The 17,840-nt window shown below is 39.5% G+C and overlaps 1 protein-coding gene across 2 annotated transcripts in view; it reads left to right on the top strand.

Moving 5' to 3' along the window:
- Window positions 1-17,840, top strand: part of KAT2B (lysine acetyltransferase 2B) — a 40,002-nt gene that overhangs the window by 8,914 nt on the left and 13,248 nt on the right. For both annotated transcript variants that reach the window (XM_039548768.1, XM_019285754.3), the window contains 8 exons: window positions 4,592-4,737; window positions 5,245-5,334; window positions 7,018-7,199; window positions 9,434-9,625; window positions 12,094-12,200; window positions 12,789-12,914; window positions 14,306-14,442; window positions 15,826-16,034. In XM_039548768.1, coding sequence (XP_039404702.1) covers window positions 4,592-4,737; window positions 5,245-5,334; window positions 7,018-7,199; window positions 9,434-9,625; window positions 12,094-12,200; window positions 12,789-12,914; window positions 14,306-14,442; window positions 15,826-16,034 — 1,189 coding nt within the window. The remainder of the gene's footprint in view (window positions 1-4,591; window positions 4,738-5,244; window positions 5,335-7,017; window positions 7,200-9,433; window positions 9,626-12,093; window positions 12,201-12,788; window positions 12,915-14,305; window positions 14,443-15,825; window positions 16,035-17,840) is intronic.

Genomic DNA, 17,840 nt, shown 5'->3' with positions numbered 1-17,840 from the left:
AGGTGCAACTCCTAACAACACTGACGTTCAAAGTTGTTAAAATGCAGAAGCACCATTAAGCTATCCATAACAATTTTAATACTTTGTGTTACATATGTCTTAACCTCACATAGTTTTATCTGTCAGCTGCCTAGCTTTATCTGTTGCTACAAGGTGAGTAGCTCTCTCCTGTAGGCTGCATTATGTTTCCTTGCTTTAGAACAAAGTATAAAATATTCTTGAACATCACTAAAGCAGGTACTCCTACCAGCAAAAAGAACTGTGTCTTTTCTGTGTCACAGAAAGTAAAACTAGGGTTGCATGTCTTGGAATGGTCTTAATTATTCTGCAGACGGCTTGCATACCTTGGACTCAAGTGCTCAAAATCCTCTGTTAAATACTGTTGTAGTTTCTGGTTTTGTTTTTCAGACTTAGAATAAGTAACAATTTGTTACCCACATAGCCTGAAAAACAGTGATGAGTTGTGTTATAATTTTAAGAACTTATCCAAAATAGAAGCTGATGGCTGTTTCTGTATATATCAGAATCAGAGAATAGCTTGAGTTGGAAGGGACCTTTTAAAGATCATCTAGTCCAGCCCTCCTGCAGTCAGCAGGGATACTTTCTGTTAGACTGGGTTGCTCTGAGCCCCATCCAACTTGAATGTTTCCAGGGATGGGGAATCCATCACCTCTCGGGGCAACTTGTTCCCGTATTCTACCACCCTCATTGTAAAAAATCCTTTTTCTGATATCTAATCTAAACCTGCTCTCAGGTTAAAGCCGCCACCCCTTGTCCTGTCACTAAGTGTCCTTGAAAAAGTCCCCCTTTGGCTTTCTTGTGGGCCACTTTTGGGTCCTGGAAGGCTGCTCTAAAGTCTCCTGGAACCTTCTTCAGTCTGAACAATGCCACACTCTCAGCCTGACTTCATAGGAGAGATGCTCCAGCCCTCAGATCACCTTCACTGCCCTCCTCTAGACTTGCTCCCGCATAGATCCACTTCCTTCTTCGCAGATATTGAACAAAAATTCAGCTAAAATAAAATTCAGAACTAACTGAAAAGAAGCAGTTGCTATTTAATTTTTTTTGCTGCCCAAAACTTAGGACAATGAAATAAAAAAAAGGGAAATCTAAAACATTCACAATGGATCATTTATTATTTTACTTTTTAAAAAAATGTTGTACTTTGAATGGAATACTTTTTTTTTTTTTTTTTTGCATGGGATTTATTGCTATTTCTGCTCTCTTCTTTTTTATGCTTTCATTACATGTGATTTATTTCTAGGCTTTTCAGGAGAATTTTTTCCTGATATTCCAAATCTCTGGGTTTGCTTGCAGGAGAAGATTAACAAATACATAATATCACGGAAAATTCAGTCACTTCAGCCAAGTTAGTTTCAACTTTCCATCACACAGCTTCTCTGTGCTGCTTCTGTTTATGCAATTAGGGTGGCTTGTGTTACCCATCCCTTTCAATCCTGGCCTTTGAAGAAAGAGCTTTTTCTTTTTTTTTTTTTTTTAAAACTTGCAAGATGTGCCTGTCAGTTCTCTGTTCTTCAGCAGAATTTGTGGATGCTTTGTATTTTGTTGAAAAAACTCATCTCTTCTAAAGGCTGGGCCTGGTTTTGGCCTATTAAAAAATATTAAGTAATTTAGCTAGGAATCAGGGCAAACGAGTACTGTAAAACCAGTAAAAGTATTTTATAAAGAAACTGTATTTTTATTTACTGCTCTTTTTAGAAAAGGCTTCTTCTGATTGCAGCTAATGAGGAAGATGTTTCATTTAAAATAACTGAAATGATTTGCTGTGTGCTTCCTCATACTACTGGAAAGAATATGTCTTTCAGCTGTGTTTTCCAAGATAATTTTCCTATTCATCTCCTCTAAATTAGCGTGTTTCTGCTGAATACGTGGAAGACCAGATTTACCACAAGGTGTGTGGGCTTCACATTATCTGTCCTGCTTTTTCTTCTCCTCAGAAAGCCATTGAAGTAGCAGTGTAGAAATTCCTGTACGGGTTAAAGCTGTACCTGATGTAAAAGATAGGATTTTTTTTTTCTTTTCTTTTCTAGAATTTATTATTTTCATCCAGAGATAGTCCTACATACTGGTCTTGCTTGAGATATCTCTTTTTGGGGGTGTGGTTTGATCTTAGAGCCAAGTCAGTGCAGCTTTTGGTGCATAAATCTATTTGATTGTGTGTTTTATTGTCTACTTACCTACAACTTGTATTCGTCCTTTTGGTGCCCAGCCCCACAGTTTGGCCCAATGTGGTTGTTTTAATGAATATTTCTTTTATTTGGGTGGCATATTTTCTAACACTGACTGCATTAGATGCTGGGAGAATTCACTGTCCACCAGCCACAAGACCAGGTGTTGTGTGAGCTCTTCTCTTTCCTATTTGATTGTTTCTCCTGTGTTGCAGGGCACATTTTTTAATTGGTAAACATTGTCAGTCTTGAATCACTTTTAAAACTAGTTAATTAATACACTGCATACACATTCAGTCTCTCTTTTTTTTCCCCCCAGCACTGTCCTCAGTTCCTGCTACGCACCTTCTCATAGCATATTTGAGTATTTTTTTGCTTGTTCAGTGTACACTACAGTGTACATTTACTTGTTTTGAGATAGACTGTGGACACATTCCTTGTCAATCCATTTTTCCACTATTCCTAATTTGTACACTCCAGTGCTTGCTTGCTGAAGTTGCAGGTCCTCCTATCGCTGAGCCTTGTTCTTTCTGCTTGCTTTTTCCTTGCGTGCTGTAGCAACTTATACATGTGATATTTAAATTCTTTTTTTCAGGCATAACAGCAACTGAAGAAGGGTGTACCAGCTGGGCAGTGCATGTGATTGGGACTGTGTAACTCTAGTCAAGAGTGACGCAGTATTTGATGCCAGTGTACTAAAGCTTTAATTTTAATAAAACGCTTGCTAATGGCCGCAGAGTTTGGGAATGGGCTGTGAACATCTGAAGAAAGATAGTTTGTTGGGCTGGTGTATAAACATTGGTGTCTCTTTGGTAAATACATGCTGGTAATACACTTAACTTTCAGATTCACAGTATGAATAATAATTCACTAGTTTAATAAGATGTTTAAACACTGCCACTAAGTAGTCAAGTAGTTCAGTATTGTTATGGAAACTGCATAGAAATGGCTTCTTATGCCGATGTTTTATTCATTTATTAGTTGAATGCAACATTTCTCTAGCGCATTATCAGTTTCTAATGCAAAGCTCCTCTAGGAGGGTATTTATTACTTGCAAACAATCCGGACACACAGCTGGGAATATTAACCCTTCATACCTGTCTTAAGGACAGACATTAAATAATTTTATTCTACCGAGAATACTGGATATTTATCCTCAAAGGAACCTCATGATGGCCATGTGCCTAAGACACTATATTATAAATTTTCATTTAAGTGGAAACAGTTGCTGGCATATTTTTGAAGTGCTGAGCTACAGTATACTTTTTACTTGAAGCTGAACAAAGATATTGAATTTAAATGTTTTGGTATCATACTGAACTTCTCAAAACAAACCATCTTTGCTGGGTGGCCAATAAATGTGATCGTTTTCAAGTTTAGTGTTATTTTTCCTCACTGACTCCCCAACTAAGGAGTCAGATTTCTCTTCAAAAACTGTGTTGATCTTAAGAAGTAAATAGAGATAAAATTTAATAAAATATAAAAAGCTAATATGCCCAAACTTTAAAGTATTTTTCTCTTTCTTTGAAAGGATATTTTCTTGTCATTTCAGAGGAAAGGATATGCATACCGTCTACATTGGCCTGGAGTCAGGGAAGATCATTGCTTTTTGTAATGCAAATATCTTCTTTCTGGGAGTTGTTTTTGTTTTACAGTGCCTTCCTTCTTCCCCAGGCCGTTTGTTCAAACCAGCTTGAAATGAATGTCCTGCTTTACAGGGAGAAACCTCAAGCTTTTGAAAATTACAGATGTGGAATTGTATTTACCTTTGGTGATGATAAAAGGGAGTTTGTGACTTGGAAATTGCGATGTGTGTAAACTTCTGAACAAATGAGCCTGTACAGTTTGCAAAGTCTCTGTTAGTATAGTGTGCACAAAGCACAGTTTGATCTTACATGATATAAAAGCAAGAGACTTCCCCAGTTTAAACAGTTTATGCCCAATTTAAAACTAAAAGCCATTTTTTCACCCTTCACAAAATAAGGTGCTGCTTACATCTGAATTACATAATTTATGGAAATTATGGTTTTATTTTCTTAAGTCAAGAAACCTTGTCTCAAAGACATAGCTTTAGGACAAAAATGTATGTACTTAGTTATATAGTGCAACATATTAATACAGACAGGGCTTTGGTAGTCTGTTTTAAGTGTGAGCAGATGATGTGATTCCAACCAGCTGTCATTCCTCTGCTGTGGAAGTTATCAGCCCTGGTCAACCTTTACAAACTGCTCTGATGTGACACAGGTTTCAGTTAACATCTAATAAGATGTGTTCTGTTTGAGTAGTTTATTACAGGATCTGTGCCTTGACAGTTCAGGCTTAGTTGGAGATCTCCTGGGCTATAGCTATGCTATGGGTTCTCTAAGTAGGCTCTTACAAATTTGGGTTTTTATTTTATTTAGCTGCTCATGTTTCTCACCTGGAGAATGTGTCTGAAGAAGAAATGAATAGGCTCCTGGGGATTGTTTTGGATGTGGAATATCTGTTCACCTGTGTCCACAAAGAAGAAGATGCAGACACCAAGCAAGTTTATTTCTACCTGTTCAAAGTAAGCTGAACTTGTGGAGAATCTTCCCAGATTTTTCACTTTCTCACACATAAGCCAATTTCACTGCCCCTCGGGCATGGATTGTCTGTATCTGCCAAGACAGTTTTTCTCTAAGATGATGCTCTCCTGAGTAACTGTGGGCTGGACATTCTGGTGTCCAGCCACAATATACTGATTCTTACTCCAAAAGTCATCCAGATGATTCAGGAACTGACCCTGAGTCCCATCTATAAACTGCAGTCTTCTTCACTGACGTACCAGGAAAAGTCAGTTGACATGAATGGTAATGTAGCTGCCTGCGTTTCCTCGGAGAAGCCTCTTGTACACATTTCAGAGGTGATTTCACAGTGAAGTTTAGTAATTACAAATTCAGATGATTACACAAGCAGACAGGTAGATATCCAGGAGAGTTTCAACACTGCTCACAGTGTGTTGTGCCCTCGTGACTTCCACTGACTCTATATATGCAAATATACTAACTTTAAAAAATTTGTGTATTTTTAACAGCTTTTGAGGAAGTGCATTTTACAGATGGGAAAACCTGTAGTAGAAGGATCTTTGGAAAGTCCCCCATTTGAGAAACCTAGCATTGAACAGGTAAAGAGTCAAAATGTGGGTTTGGTCAGTGTGTGGTAGTTTTTTTTGTTGTTCTTTATTTATATATTTATTTTTAAATTTTATTTTGTTGGGGGCTTGAGGGATTTGTTTTGGGATTTTTTGTGGTTTGTTTTTCTTTTTGTAAATGCAGGCACTAGTTTTGAAAACAGGGCATTTTAGGCACTTTGCAGATGTTTCTGTGTTCTGCTTAGGACAAAATGGGATTATAGGAGATTGCTGTTGCTTCTTTTAGTGTTCGTACAATAGTTACATTATTAGACTTCTCTCATCATTCATCTTATGCTTTAATGAAACTGACTTTTTTGTGGGTTTAGAGAGTTAACTTGAAATGCTACTTTTATGTGGGCAGTTCTAGTCTTTCTTTGTTTCAAGTGATGAAAGATGCTGTTGAAGTTTTGAAATCCAATATTAAAATGACACTTGCCTTCTGTATATCAAGAAAAATGTTACAGTCCAATTCAGTGAGATCATAGCCTTCCCTTTCAAAGGGTACACAAGAAAAAAAGAAAGCTGAAACCAAAGAATAATTGAGGCTTTTGTAACTCTCAGTAGATAAAGAACATACAACAAATTCAGTTTTTGGTTAAGCAAGCTCCTAAGAATGCACTTCTGGCAGACAAGTGGGCCCATTAACTCCAGTGAGATTATGCAGAGGCTCTCATACCTCGCTGAAACAGGAGCTCAATGTTTTCCCATCCGTGGATGAGTGGATGTTCTATTGTTAAACAGGACACTTTAAATGTGAAGACTGTTACGGTGTAGTAATTATTTCTTTACAACTCTCACTTCTTATCAATAGGAAGATCAAACCACTTCATTGCTGAGTTTCTGAGAAGTCTTCACTTTAAGTTCTCCTTTAGTGTGTATGTAATCCCCATAGGCTCCTAATCCTTAAAATACACTTTTAAAAAAGGTTTTGCACAATGCAATTTTTGGTCAAATTCTTCATAATGTTTAAGTTGCTTAAGAAAATAAAGCATAAAGATTAAAGGGTAATTCTTCTTATGGTTTAAAATCATTTTCCCTTTAAAAAAGACCAGTATTTTCAATTCAGTTTTTAGCAGTTCAACAACTCAATCAAACAAAATTATTTGCTAAGTACCAGTGTTATAATGGATTTATAAAATATGTGTTGCAGTACTTTTAGTCACCCATTTAATAATTTTCAGTAGATTTTTCTTCAAACTGGACAGTATCCAACATGCAATGAGACATGATTGTGAAGTTTTAAGATTTCTTGGAGAAATAATGTGATTTGTCGACATAAACTTAAGTAGAAGTCCATAAGCCCTAATCTATTACCGAAAAGTAGCTGGAGAGTTTTGAGGGTGGTAGTTGGTTTATGTATAGATGAAAGCCTACCAGAACTTTCTCTGTTTGCTGACTTTAAAAAAGGAAGGAAAAAAGGAATTTTTTCTTCTTTCCCTTTACATCAGCTGCTGACAGTAGGTTAAAAATACCTGGATGTACCTTCTGCTGTGTACACAGGTACCAGCCTGTGGCAGTTACATGAGTAGCTGAGCAAGGAGTTCATGGTTTCCAATATTTCTTTTCTTTCCCATGCAGTGCAAGTTCATAATAAACATAAAGTGAGGATTGTTTGAGGATGCTCCTATAAAAATTATGGCTAAATTATTAAACAGAATTTTCTTACTTTTTAAGGGTGTGAATAATTTTGTGCAGTACAAATTTAGCCACTTACCCTCGAAGGAAAGGCAAACAATAGTGGAACTGGCTAAAATGTTCCTGAACCGCATTAACTACTGGCACCTGGAGACCCCTTCTCAGCGAAGACTAAGATCACCCAATGATGATATTGCAGCATATAAAGTGAATTATACCAGGTAATGCTGCTTTTGCTTGTTAGGAGTCTTCCTTACGAATAGGGCACGTACAAACTTCAGGGGTACACCAGTATCTTTATGCCACAGATGGACCTTGTGAATTCTTGCAGCCATGGATTTAACATGAAGACCTAAGGGTTTTAGTGAGACTATATGAGTTTCACATGCATCCTTGTGTCTTGAGAGATGTGCTTTATCAGCCAAGAACAGGGAGTAGAGGCTGGAACACTTGTATCTAACGATGCTTTTGCAAGTTCTCTGTGAATCGCTCCCAGTCTATTTAAGATATGAGCCTCGTGTAAGATCCCTGTTTATTATTCAACTTAGAAAAAGAGAGAAGATAACATTAAGCATTGTAAAGCATCACTGTTTGAAACCAAATCACAGAGGAGTTGAAAAATCAAACTAATTTTGTGAGTGCTTGAACGCTAAATGGGGAACAGATATTACTAGGTTCCTTAAAATTATAGTTCTTGTTACGACCTTTTAATGTGTTGTTAGAATTCAAAGGGATAACTCAGTCGCTGGAGGAAGAAGAGCTAGGATAAAAAGACATGTCTCTATTTTCTTTTTCTCACAAGAGTAGTGCAGTGCCTTTTTCACTGAGCGCAGTGAGAGCAGTAAAGGGTCCTGCCGGTGCAGACAGCAGGTAACCTCTGTCAGCACCCTGTTCTCAGGAACGGCCCAGTCACCTCTGCTGGCCAAGGATGAGCACCACCTTCTGGCTGCTTTCCTGGTGGCCTTTCCTCTGACACACCTGCTCTCCATGAAGGAGAACAGCAAACCTGGTATGAGTTGAGACTCTGGCTAGTGACAGAGCGGACTGCGCTGTGCCTGTGTCCGACTCAGATGTTCTGTCACCTGGAATAGCTGCCATAAAGAGCAGTTATAATCCATGGTGCTCCTACAACCATGTCTGGTGGGTGTTTGACCTCCATTTGTTTGTGATAACAGGTGTCAGCCAGGGGTGGTAGGAGTTAACTTAGGTTAGGAATCACTAGCTAATTGGTTCTGGTTGGTGGCTTTTTGTTGTTAATTACTTTGCCACTTGTGTTTTCTCAAACCCATAGTCCCATAGGTCTCCCCTGACCCAAAGTGCTCTTCCCATCAGATCTCACCTGTCATTGTGAGCTTCTCTCCTCTGGGTGGTCTGAGGCATTGCTCTGGGTGCTGCTGTGAACCATGGGCACGCCTGAATTTTTTCAGTCACCAATTTCATTTGAGAACCTGAGGATTTGAATGAAACTGTATCAGAGCTTCACGTGCATTCTTGTGTTTTGAGAGCTGTGCTTTATCAGCCAAGAACAGGGAGTAGAAGTCTGTGAACAACTCTATCTCGCAACTCTTTTGCAACTCCTGTCTGCAAAGATTAAGGCACTAGAGTTTGGGAGAACATTTCGAGACAGGCTGTACTTTAGGTCTGGATGAGGAAACGTGTGCAGGATCCAGCACAATATGTTTGCATCCAATTCCTAATATTTTCTTTCCATTGTTGGAGCTTTCATAATGGCTGTGGTCTGATTCTGCTAAAGCTCCAGATACCAATGACTGTTCACTTACACACAGATACCAAAATCTTGTTTATTCAATTAACAGATTTTGTGACCTACTTAGGCAGTGTACCTCCTGAATTATCTATTTGGTACCATAATCCCTTTTCCTAGAAAAGAAACATGACATGCTGTAATTTTCCTTAATGAAAAGCTTATTATGGATGGAGATACTGGTAATGAAAGAGTAACAAGTCAGAGTATAATGGGAAGAAGCCAACGGGTGGGAGTCCACTTGGATTGGGATGGAGCTAGTTAAAAGTGTCACCCACTTTGCCTCTATGTGGGGAAAGATAGACGTTTAGAGGGTAAAACAGGCTATGCTTAGGGTCTTTGGAGTCAGTGGCAGGAGATGTGTGAGGCTGAATGAACGAGCTGTGGAGAGAATCCCTGACATCAGTATGAATTGTCTGTAATCTATGATTATTGTCTGGAACAAGAGCACTTTGTGGAAACTAGACTGCAGAGAAAAAGAATATACGGAAACTTATAAGTACTTGGTTGCCATGTCTTTAAAAAAACAGGCAATATAAATGCTGCTTAACTCTGTCCAGCCTTGTAGTGGAACTGATTTATATGGTCATATAGCTTTCAGCTGTATTATAAATGATGTGGGTAGTGGTTTTATTGCATTAAGTCATATGTTAGATGGTAGTAATTATCTGGCTTTTTTCCTCTTTACAGGTGGCTTTGTTATTGCAATGTCCCTCAGTTTTGTGACAGTCTACCTCGGTATGAAACCACCCAGGTTTTTGGTAGGACATTGCTTCGCTCTGTTTTTACTGTAATGAGACGACAACTGCTGGAGCAGGCCAGGCAAGAAAAAGACAAGCTTCCTCAAGAAAAACGAACACTAATCCTCACTCATTTTCCAAAGTAAGGGGTCACAGTGTGCCTGCATTCAAAGTTAACCAGCAACTTTGTTGTGGAAAGGGAGAAATTACCTGCAGTTTAAAATAATTTATCTTTTTATTCAGTAGCAGCTAGATACTGCAGCTTTCTTTACTGCCATAATTTAGACTAGTGTATTTTATGTACACAGGTGCTTGCTTTGCTTTGTCCTAGGGTTTACTTTATGAAAGGAATTATTCATATTGCTGGGGGATTGTGCTTTTTGCCTATTAGCAGATATTGTAGGTCAATTACTTTCTTTTTCTGTAGTCCTTGGAAACAATGTAGCTCCATACCTCTAAAAACGTGTTCTCATCTGCTTTGGTGATGGAGCATTAAAGGGCAGGTGTTGTACAGAGTTTATAAGAATTTCAGTTTAATTCAACATTGTAATAGTGAACAAAGTAGTCACCCCACCCCCAGAAGAGATGGGTTTATTAGGGAGGAGTCAGTATAAAACTGCATCAATGAATCCTAAACTCCTAAATTTCCTACTGACTATCTTTTCCAGTACTGGAATGTTGATGGCGATCTCTCACAGTAAAACAGCAATAGTTACATGCTGGAGTATTGAAACATGCTCGACTTTGACAGTCCTTAATTTCAAACATTCTACTGGTGGTAAAGAGGGGCAGTGATGGTGACAGGATCATTCATTGTAATGAATTCCTGTTAAAGTAATGTATCACTTTAAAAATATCCTTATTTTACGAGGGTGGCTTGGTTCTCCAAGTAATACTTCAAAGCCTGTCCCTCCTAACAACAAATGAACTGAACCTGCAGAAGACCTGGTGGCACTGATGCTATCTATGCAAGCTACTGTGTTGGGCCAGAAGATGGGTTAGAGCTCAGGGGAATGAAAAACAACATGAACTTTCCTAAGCTGAGCAGAGCCAGGATTTGTTGCTCCTACTATTATTAATAGTTTATTTTACCACTTTGAAAAAATGTACACTGTCTTTGGGGTAGGCTCTTATGGATACAGGAATGTTGGTGCTTATCTGGGAACAGGATCATGATCTGGCCCTGAAACAGATACAAAGAAGGATTTAACACCTCACTGATGAAAGGAGCAGACTTGTGGAAGAAGTAGGTGTGCATATGCCCTTGTTTTCACTGCCTTTTAAAGCCTTTTGCCATATTTTGAAAAGCGTTATTATTCACTGCAGTTCTTTTTGATATTCTGCTGGGGAAAAAAGGACAAGTACTGTTTGCAGATGATCTGTGGGAAATATGAATAACGACTTAAATATTTAATGGGCTGTGCTTTTCTGAGGCATTGTCTCTTCTCTGGCATTGTGCTGAGTAAACCCTGGAGAAGACCTGTGTCTTAGAGCAGGGAGCCTGGCATTGGCACAGGGCTCCCCTCTGCCCGGGGCTCTCCTTTTGGGCAAAGGGAGCACCCAGGGGTTGTGTCTGTGCACACCTAGGAAGTAGTCACTAACAGGGATGAAGGCAGAGCCTCTGTGCTGCCTGGAAGTGGAGCTTTAGCTAAAGTCAAATTTGTCCTTCTGCTCTGTCACAGATGGTCAGGTCACTGTTACAAACCTTTTAGCTATTATCAGCTGTATAGACAGCAGTAAACATTGCACATTGCTTAGGTATGGCTGTCCTGTATATACAGTACAAGAATCTGACTTGATCCTGAAAATCCCTATCCTGCTCAACAAAGTTTTACTCAACAGTCCTGTTGGTTTCAGCTGAACAGTTTCTATACATATAGATGACTCCAGAGAGTAGAAATGTGCCATGTCAACTTCTGGTTTGAAAACCCCTTTTGTGCCACATAGGATAAGCAGCTGTCTTGCTGCTGAGAGGAAATTGGTGTATTAGCCCTGAGAAGGCGAGCGTGCTGGAGAGTCTGATCTGTGGAATACAATAATGCTAAGAGAGGTTTAAAATCGTGCTGTTACTGTAACTGCACCAAAGTAAGGTTAAAAATACTGTTAGGCAATCACAAACACGCAATTAAATGTTACAGTAGGACACTTAAAGGAATGAAAATGTCTTCCTAAGAGGCACTGTTAGTAACACTGGGATTTTATAAAAGGCAGAAAGCAAGTGCATCTGCAAAACACTGGTTTATCAAAACAGACATATTTTGCCGTCATTGTATAACGTTAGTCAACTCATAGTTTTCTTATTAGTGGAGTTTTGTTCTGTAAAAGTAGTTTGTAACTACTTTCACACTTGCAATTAGATAAATATTGCTTGTAATCACATGTAAGGTTTCATAAGTGAAAGCACTCTACTGAATTATGATACTTTATGTCAACTTTGGCTTGTGATTTTTGTGTGTGTGTGGTTTTCTTTTTAATAGCATTGACCAACAGCATTTTCTTACTGACTTAGTAAATGTTTTTAATTTAAAAACATTGCAAGTGCTTATTTTGAAAAATAACCTGTTTGTAATGACCCCATTAAGTTGATATTTTGCCTGGTTTTGTGCCTAGGTTTCTGTCTATGCTGGAAGAAGAAGTGTACAGCCAGAATTCTCCCATTTGGGATCAGGATTTCATGGTGTCTAGTTCCCGAACTGGCCAGCTGGGAATCCAGACAGGTAATTTGCATTTAGTGATGGATAACACAAATGAAAACTGCATTCTTTAGGACTAATATGGGGCTTTTTTGTTTAAAATATTAGAGAGAGATGTTAGTCTGTGACCTTTTAAAATAATAGTTTCATTCTCTTAATTGGTGAAACAGCTTCTCCCTTTATTGAGTTTGATTTGTCCAACCAGTCTTAGAGCACTGTTAAAGTGGACAGCTGAAGCTGAATGATGAGATTTTGCTTTTCAATAGAGCCCTACAAAAAACCTTTTCATGAAGCAAAATGCCAGCATGCTTGGCAGGTATGTGAAGGGAGTTTCTTTTCTTAGCTTCTGCTCAGCACTGTGAAATAATAAAGCCTGATGTTTGCAATCCCTGTTATCCAGCAGTCCTTGCTTGGGTAGAATTTAGTTTAGAAAAATACACTGAGCTAAACCTTTAATGTCTCTATTTGTGAACTGGTGGCATTGCTCTGTTGCACAGTATTCACTGTTACTTTTTGGGTGGTGGGTGTCCATCTTTGTGACAGTCTTTCCATCGGCGCCAGAATGGGTTCCATGACCTGATTTTTTTGTGTTTGTTTTTTATGTCACTGCAGTTATCAGTCCACCTCCTGTTGCAAGATCTGTTGCATACAGTGCAAGTCCATCATCTCTGGAGCAATCCAACAGTGGGAATATGAGTCCAGCTTGTAAAGTTTCTTCTGCCCTTGACCCAAACTTAGGTAATGGAGAAGGAGCCTTGCCTTTTGGTTTCTATTGATATTGTCAGTTGCAATGTATGGTCACCTTTGCCTTCACTCCACATTAGCAAACTTGAGGTGTTTTTGCTGAAAGATGTGCGCACACATACCTTTTTCTCCACTATGGTAATGTTTAACTGACAGAAATGGCAACTGTATTTGCAAAGAAATTAAAATGGGGAAAGGTCTGATGGTGTCAGAGCTTTTTGAAAAATACTTTTCTTGGAGTACATCTATTATAAGCCATGAGAAAAAGCTTGATTTAAATAATGGCAGAGTAGAAGGGGCCATCACATTTGGGTTTTTCAATCTTTCAAGGTACTAAAAGTGCATACATTTGCGCAGTAAAGAAAAACACAGACAACCACACAGGTTAAGTTTAAAACCTGAATGAGGTCAGGTCAAAAAAAAAAAATGCTGTAAGAAAAAAGGTTGGTGAATGCATAAATTCTCCTAATAAATCCATTTTCAAACACCTCGGGATTAATGAGCCTGTCAAGAGAAGTTGTAGGTCAGAGAGATGATCCCAAGCTTATGTAAAGTGAGTCCTCAAGGAAGGAGAAAAAGCAAAACCAAAGTGAATTTTTAGTCTGTGTTCACTGCAGAGAAACTCAAGGCGGCTCCTAAACTGCAGTTTTCCTTGAGGTCATTTCTCAACTTTTCCCTCAGAAGTGGGAATGAGTAGGGTGATGAGTGGGATAATCCTGAGCTAGTAGCTGGCCCTCTGTTACTGTACCTCTGCTAGTCCTTGGTGGACTTTTCTTCCATGAATTTAACTAGTTGCTTTTGCTATACAATACATGTGGCTCTGCAGTTAGAAGGGCAGTTAATTATTAACTTGGTACATTTTGATTTGAAAACTTTATATGGATTTTCAAATATGTATGACACATCAGACTGTACGTGCTACTTGGTTTACAGAAAAGGTGAAAGAAATAAATGATGGTTACTTAGTTCCAGTGAATCCTAAAATGGGGATTTCTTGTTATCCAGAAATATGCACTGCAATTTGTGTATTGAGCACAGACCTTCCAAGACAGCTGCACAGAGGTTCCATGCAGAGGATTTTGAAGCAAAAAGAAAAAGCAACTAGTGAATTAACAGAGGTGTAGTGGAAGGAGAGATATATTCACCCTGCTTTATGCTAATACCCCAGTGCAAAGCCAAAATTGAGAAGTGATAAATATTTTTCGGTTTTCCTTTATTTTGCTTTCTCCTTGTCTATGTGGATAAAAAAACCAAAAAACAACCCCAAAAAAAACCCCAACCCTAAACTTGTAATATAAGCTAAAGGATATAACAAGTGCTAGGCTTCATAGTGCTAGTCTGTGACAGTTTGGTTATTTCTAATTTGTCCGAGTTTTGTTTTATAGGGGAAAAGAGAAAAAATAATGAACCCTATTCTCTGGAGGATTCTAAAAGACCAAGGGTTGTAGGAGATATTCCTATTGAGTTAATCAACGAAGTAATGTCAACAATTACAGATCCTGCAGCAATGCTTGGGCCAGAGGTGAGATACAGACTTGGTGTTGCAAAAGGTCTGTTTGTAAATGGTGTGGTTTTAGTAAATGTTCCACGTGGATAGAATGTGATAAGCTAGAAGTCCTGTCAAGAAAAATAGACTTTGAAAGAGTATGATTAGGTGAGCAAAAAGCATTGGTGAAATACATCATTAACATGAGGAATAGTTCTACAATTTTCTTCATGCATTGTGTACAGTTAGCAAAGAGACTTGTAAACTGGTGATAGTAAAATGGTAGATCTCAGGTTATCCTGGAAGGTACTTCTATTACAGAACAGTTCCAGAGTATGCTTTTTATTGTTAATCATAGATAGACCTTGTAAGATAAGGTTAAATGGGGTTCAAAAATTGCAGCAGAATGAAATATCTGAAGTTAAAACCTCTCTCTAGTGCAGAAACTGATCTAAACAGTTATTTGCTCTGTCTTCCCCAGTTGCTCTTTTTTTCGGCTGGAGGAGAAAACAAACAGAATTGCGGAATTGTGCCATGTACAGAATTACACTTTTTTTTTCCCCTTGGCTGGCTTTTCCTCCTTCTGTTCCCTCTGCCAGGCTATGTTTTGCCAGCAGCTCATTTGCCAAGATTTAGCTAGAAACTGCTGAAGATTTGGAACCACCTACATTTCTTATTCAAACTATGCACTGTGACTGATGGCTCTGCATATTACAAATGCTGTGCCAGCCTGGCTGTTGGGGCTGGCAGTGAATAGAAACCCAGCAGCCAAACTTTGCTCAAAAAAGTAAACAGTATGGGCATACAGAGATGTTTTGGCATTGTAAAATGATCTTGAAAAAAAAAAATAAGTGAAATAAATTTTCTGTATTAATTTAATCTGCATTCAGATATACAGATGCAATTGCTAGATATATAACAGCAAATACTGTAGGAATTAAAATCTTTTTAGGCTCTTACAGTAGTGGTAGAGATGGTGGAAAGCACTAATGAAATTTAAAAAAAATATGACGTCCCCTGCAGTACCATTAAAATGTGTGATTTGCAGTATGTGTAGGCGAATCCACAAGTCATGCCCAAACCGGTTAGGACTAACTAAAATATGAAGACTTAGTGTCATAAGCTTCAACTGGATGAGCGCTATCTCTTAAGAGGTTTTGGGACTTTTTGGGTCATAACCATAGTTGTTTTTATCTAATCTGTACCAATATAAATTCAGATAGGCCTTTATAGACTGTAATGTAGACTTACATCTGGCTTATTTGATGGTGTCCCTTCTGCAGACACATTACAAAGGCAATCATTGGCAGCTCTGTTGGAAAAAGAGAGTGGGTTTTATTTGCTTGTTCATTAAGGCTGTTCTGTCAGAGGATGTGAAGTTTCAAAACTGTGATTTTGTTCCTCTTTTGTGTGGTACAGACCAACTTCCTCTCAGCACACTCGGCCCGGGACGAGGCAGCAAGGCTGGAGGAGCGCAGGGGGGTGATTGAATTCCATGTGGTCGGCAACTCCCTGAACCAGAAGCCCAACAAGAAGATCATGATGTGGCTGGTTGGTTTGCAGAACGTGTTCTCCCATCAGCTGCCTCGGATGCCAAAGGAATACATCACCCGCTTGGTCTTTGATCCGTGAGTATCCTTGGAGAGGGGGCTGGCGTGTGAGGCAGAGGGTGTCTGGTGTTGTTTGCCTGCCAGCATGGGTGTAGGAAGGTGCCAGCAGAGGTGGTGTGGAGAGCACCTCTGTCTGTGCTACACTTTTGCCATATTTTCAAGCCCTCATAACTCCTGGTCAGTCTAATTGGGTTGTACTCAAATACCATCTTGGTGGCTGTATTAATGGTAAGTGACTCCTTGTTGTGGGACTGTGGTGGGTTGACCTTAGCTGGATGCCAGGTTCCCATGAAACCTGCTCTATTGCTCCCCTCCTCAGCTGGACAGGGGAGAGAAAGTACAAAGTTTTTGGATAGACATAAGGACAGGGAGAGATCACTCACTGATAACTATCACAGGCGAAATAGACTCAACTTGGGGAAATTAGTTTAATTTTTTACAAATCAGATCACAATAGGATAATGAGAAAATAAAAACTGTGTCTTAAAAGTACCTTTGCCCCATGCTTCCCTTCCTCCCAGAGTTAGCTTCATTCATGATTCTGTACCTTCTCCCCCAAGCAGCACAGGGGGGTGGGGAATGGAGGCTATGGTCAGTTCCCTTGTGGTGTATGCTGCTTCTTCCTCCACAGGGAAGGACTCCACACACTCTACTCCTGCTCCAGTGTGGGGTCCCTCCCACGACAGACAGTTCTCCATGAACTTCTCCAGCATGGGTCCTTCTCACAGGCTGCAGCTCTTCATGAACTGCTCCAGCAGTTTAACCTTCCATTGAGAATTGGAGGAAGGCTGTGTGGCCCTGTGGGAAGCCCACCCTGGAGCAGGTTCCTGGCAGATCCTGTGGCCTTGTGAAGAGAGTTGCCTCCACTACCTGCTAGAGCAGCTTTGCTGGCAGGACTTGTGACCCTGTGGGAAGAGACCTGTGCTAATGCAGTTCCTGAAGAACTGTAGCCCGTGGGATGAGCCCCACACTGGAGCAGGCGGAGAACTCCTCTCCCTGAAGAGGAAGCTGTGACATAGACAACTGACCATAACCCCACTCCCCATCCCCCTGCACTGCTTGAGGAAGAAGGTAGAGGATCAGGAGGAAGGAGGGGAAAGGTAGTTTTAGGATTTGTTTTACTTCTCATCATCCTGCTCTGATTTTGATTGCTAATAAATTCAACTAATTTCCCCAAGTCAAGTCTGTTTGGCCTGTGGTGGTAATTGTTGAGTGATTTCTCCCTGCCCTTATCTCAACTCATGAGCCTTTCATTACGTTTTGTCTCCCCTGTCCAGCTGAGGAGAGGAGTGATAGAGCATATTTGGTGGGCATCTGGCATCCAGCCAGGGTGAAACTGCCAGCTACTGCATTGCTGCTGTCATTCCACAAGTAAAAAGCACTAAAATAAGTACAAGAAAAAGAAGACTGTATAACATGTATAAAATCTTCTTCAATGGTGGCACCTACCGTATAACTACTCTTTGGGCTTTTTGGCAGGGGCACATTTTGGCACCAACTTTTCCCCCCAAATACAACTTCTGTAAATTAACTGTATCATTTATATGATTTATATGATACCGTGTGTTGAATGATCTAAAGAAAGGTGCGCTGTTTTCACACCTTGAGGATTATACTAAAATTCTTTATCCTTGACATAAGAATTGAGACTGCACCTTGTTACATCTTTCCTGGTAGTCAATATAAGTGCAACAGAAATGGATATTTATTCTGGTCTTGATTCCCCTAGGAGTGGGTGATTAGAAATAAGAAATGTCCTCTCTTACTTCATCAGCTGCATTTGAAACTGATAGCTTAGCTATGGAGAGTGCATGCAAGGAAACA

Source organism: Corvus cornix, chromosome 2, assembly GCF_000738735.6.
Source record: "Corvus cornix cornix isolate S_Up_H32 chromosome 2, ASM73873v5, whole genome shotgun sequence".
Lineage (NCBI taxonomy): Eukaryota > Metazoa > Chordata > Aves > Passeriformes > Corvidae > Corvus > Corvus cornix.
The sequence above is the reverse complement of the archived record's forward strand: the minus strand, read 5'-3'. Positions and strand labels throughout refer to the sequence as shown.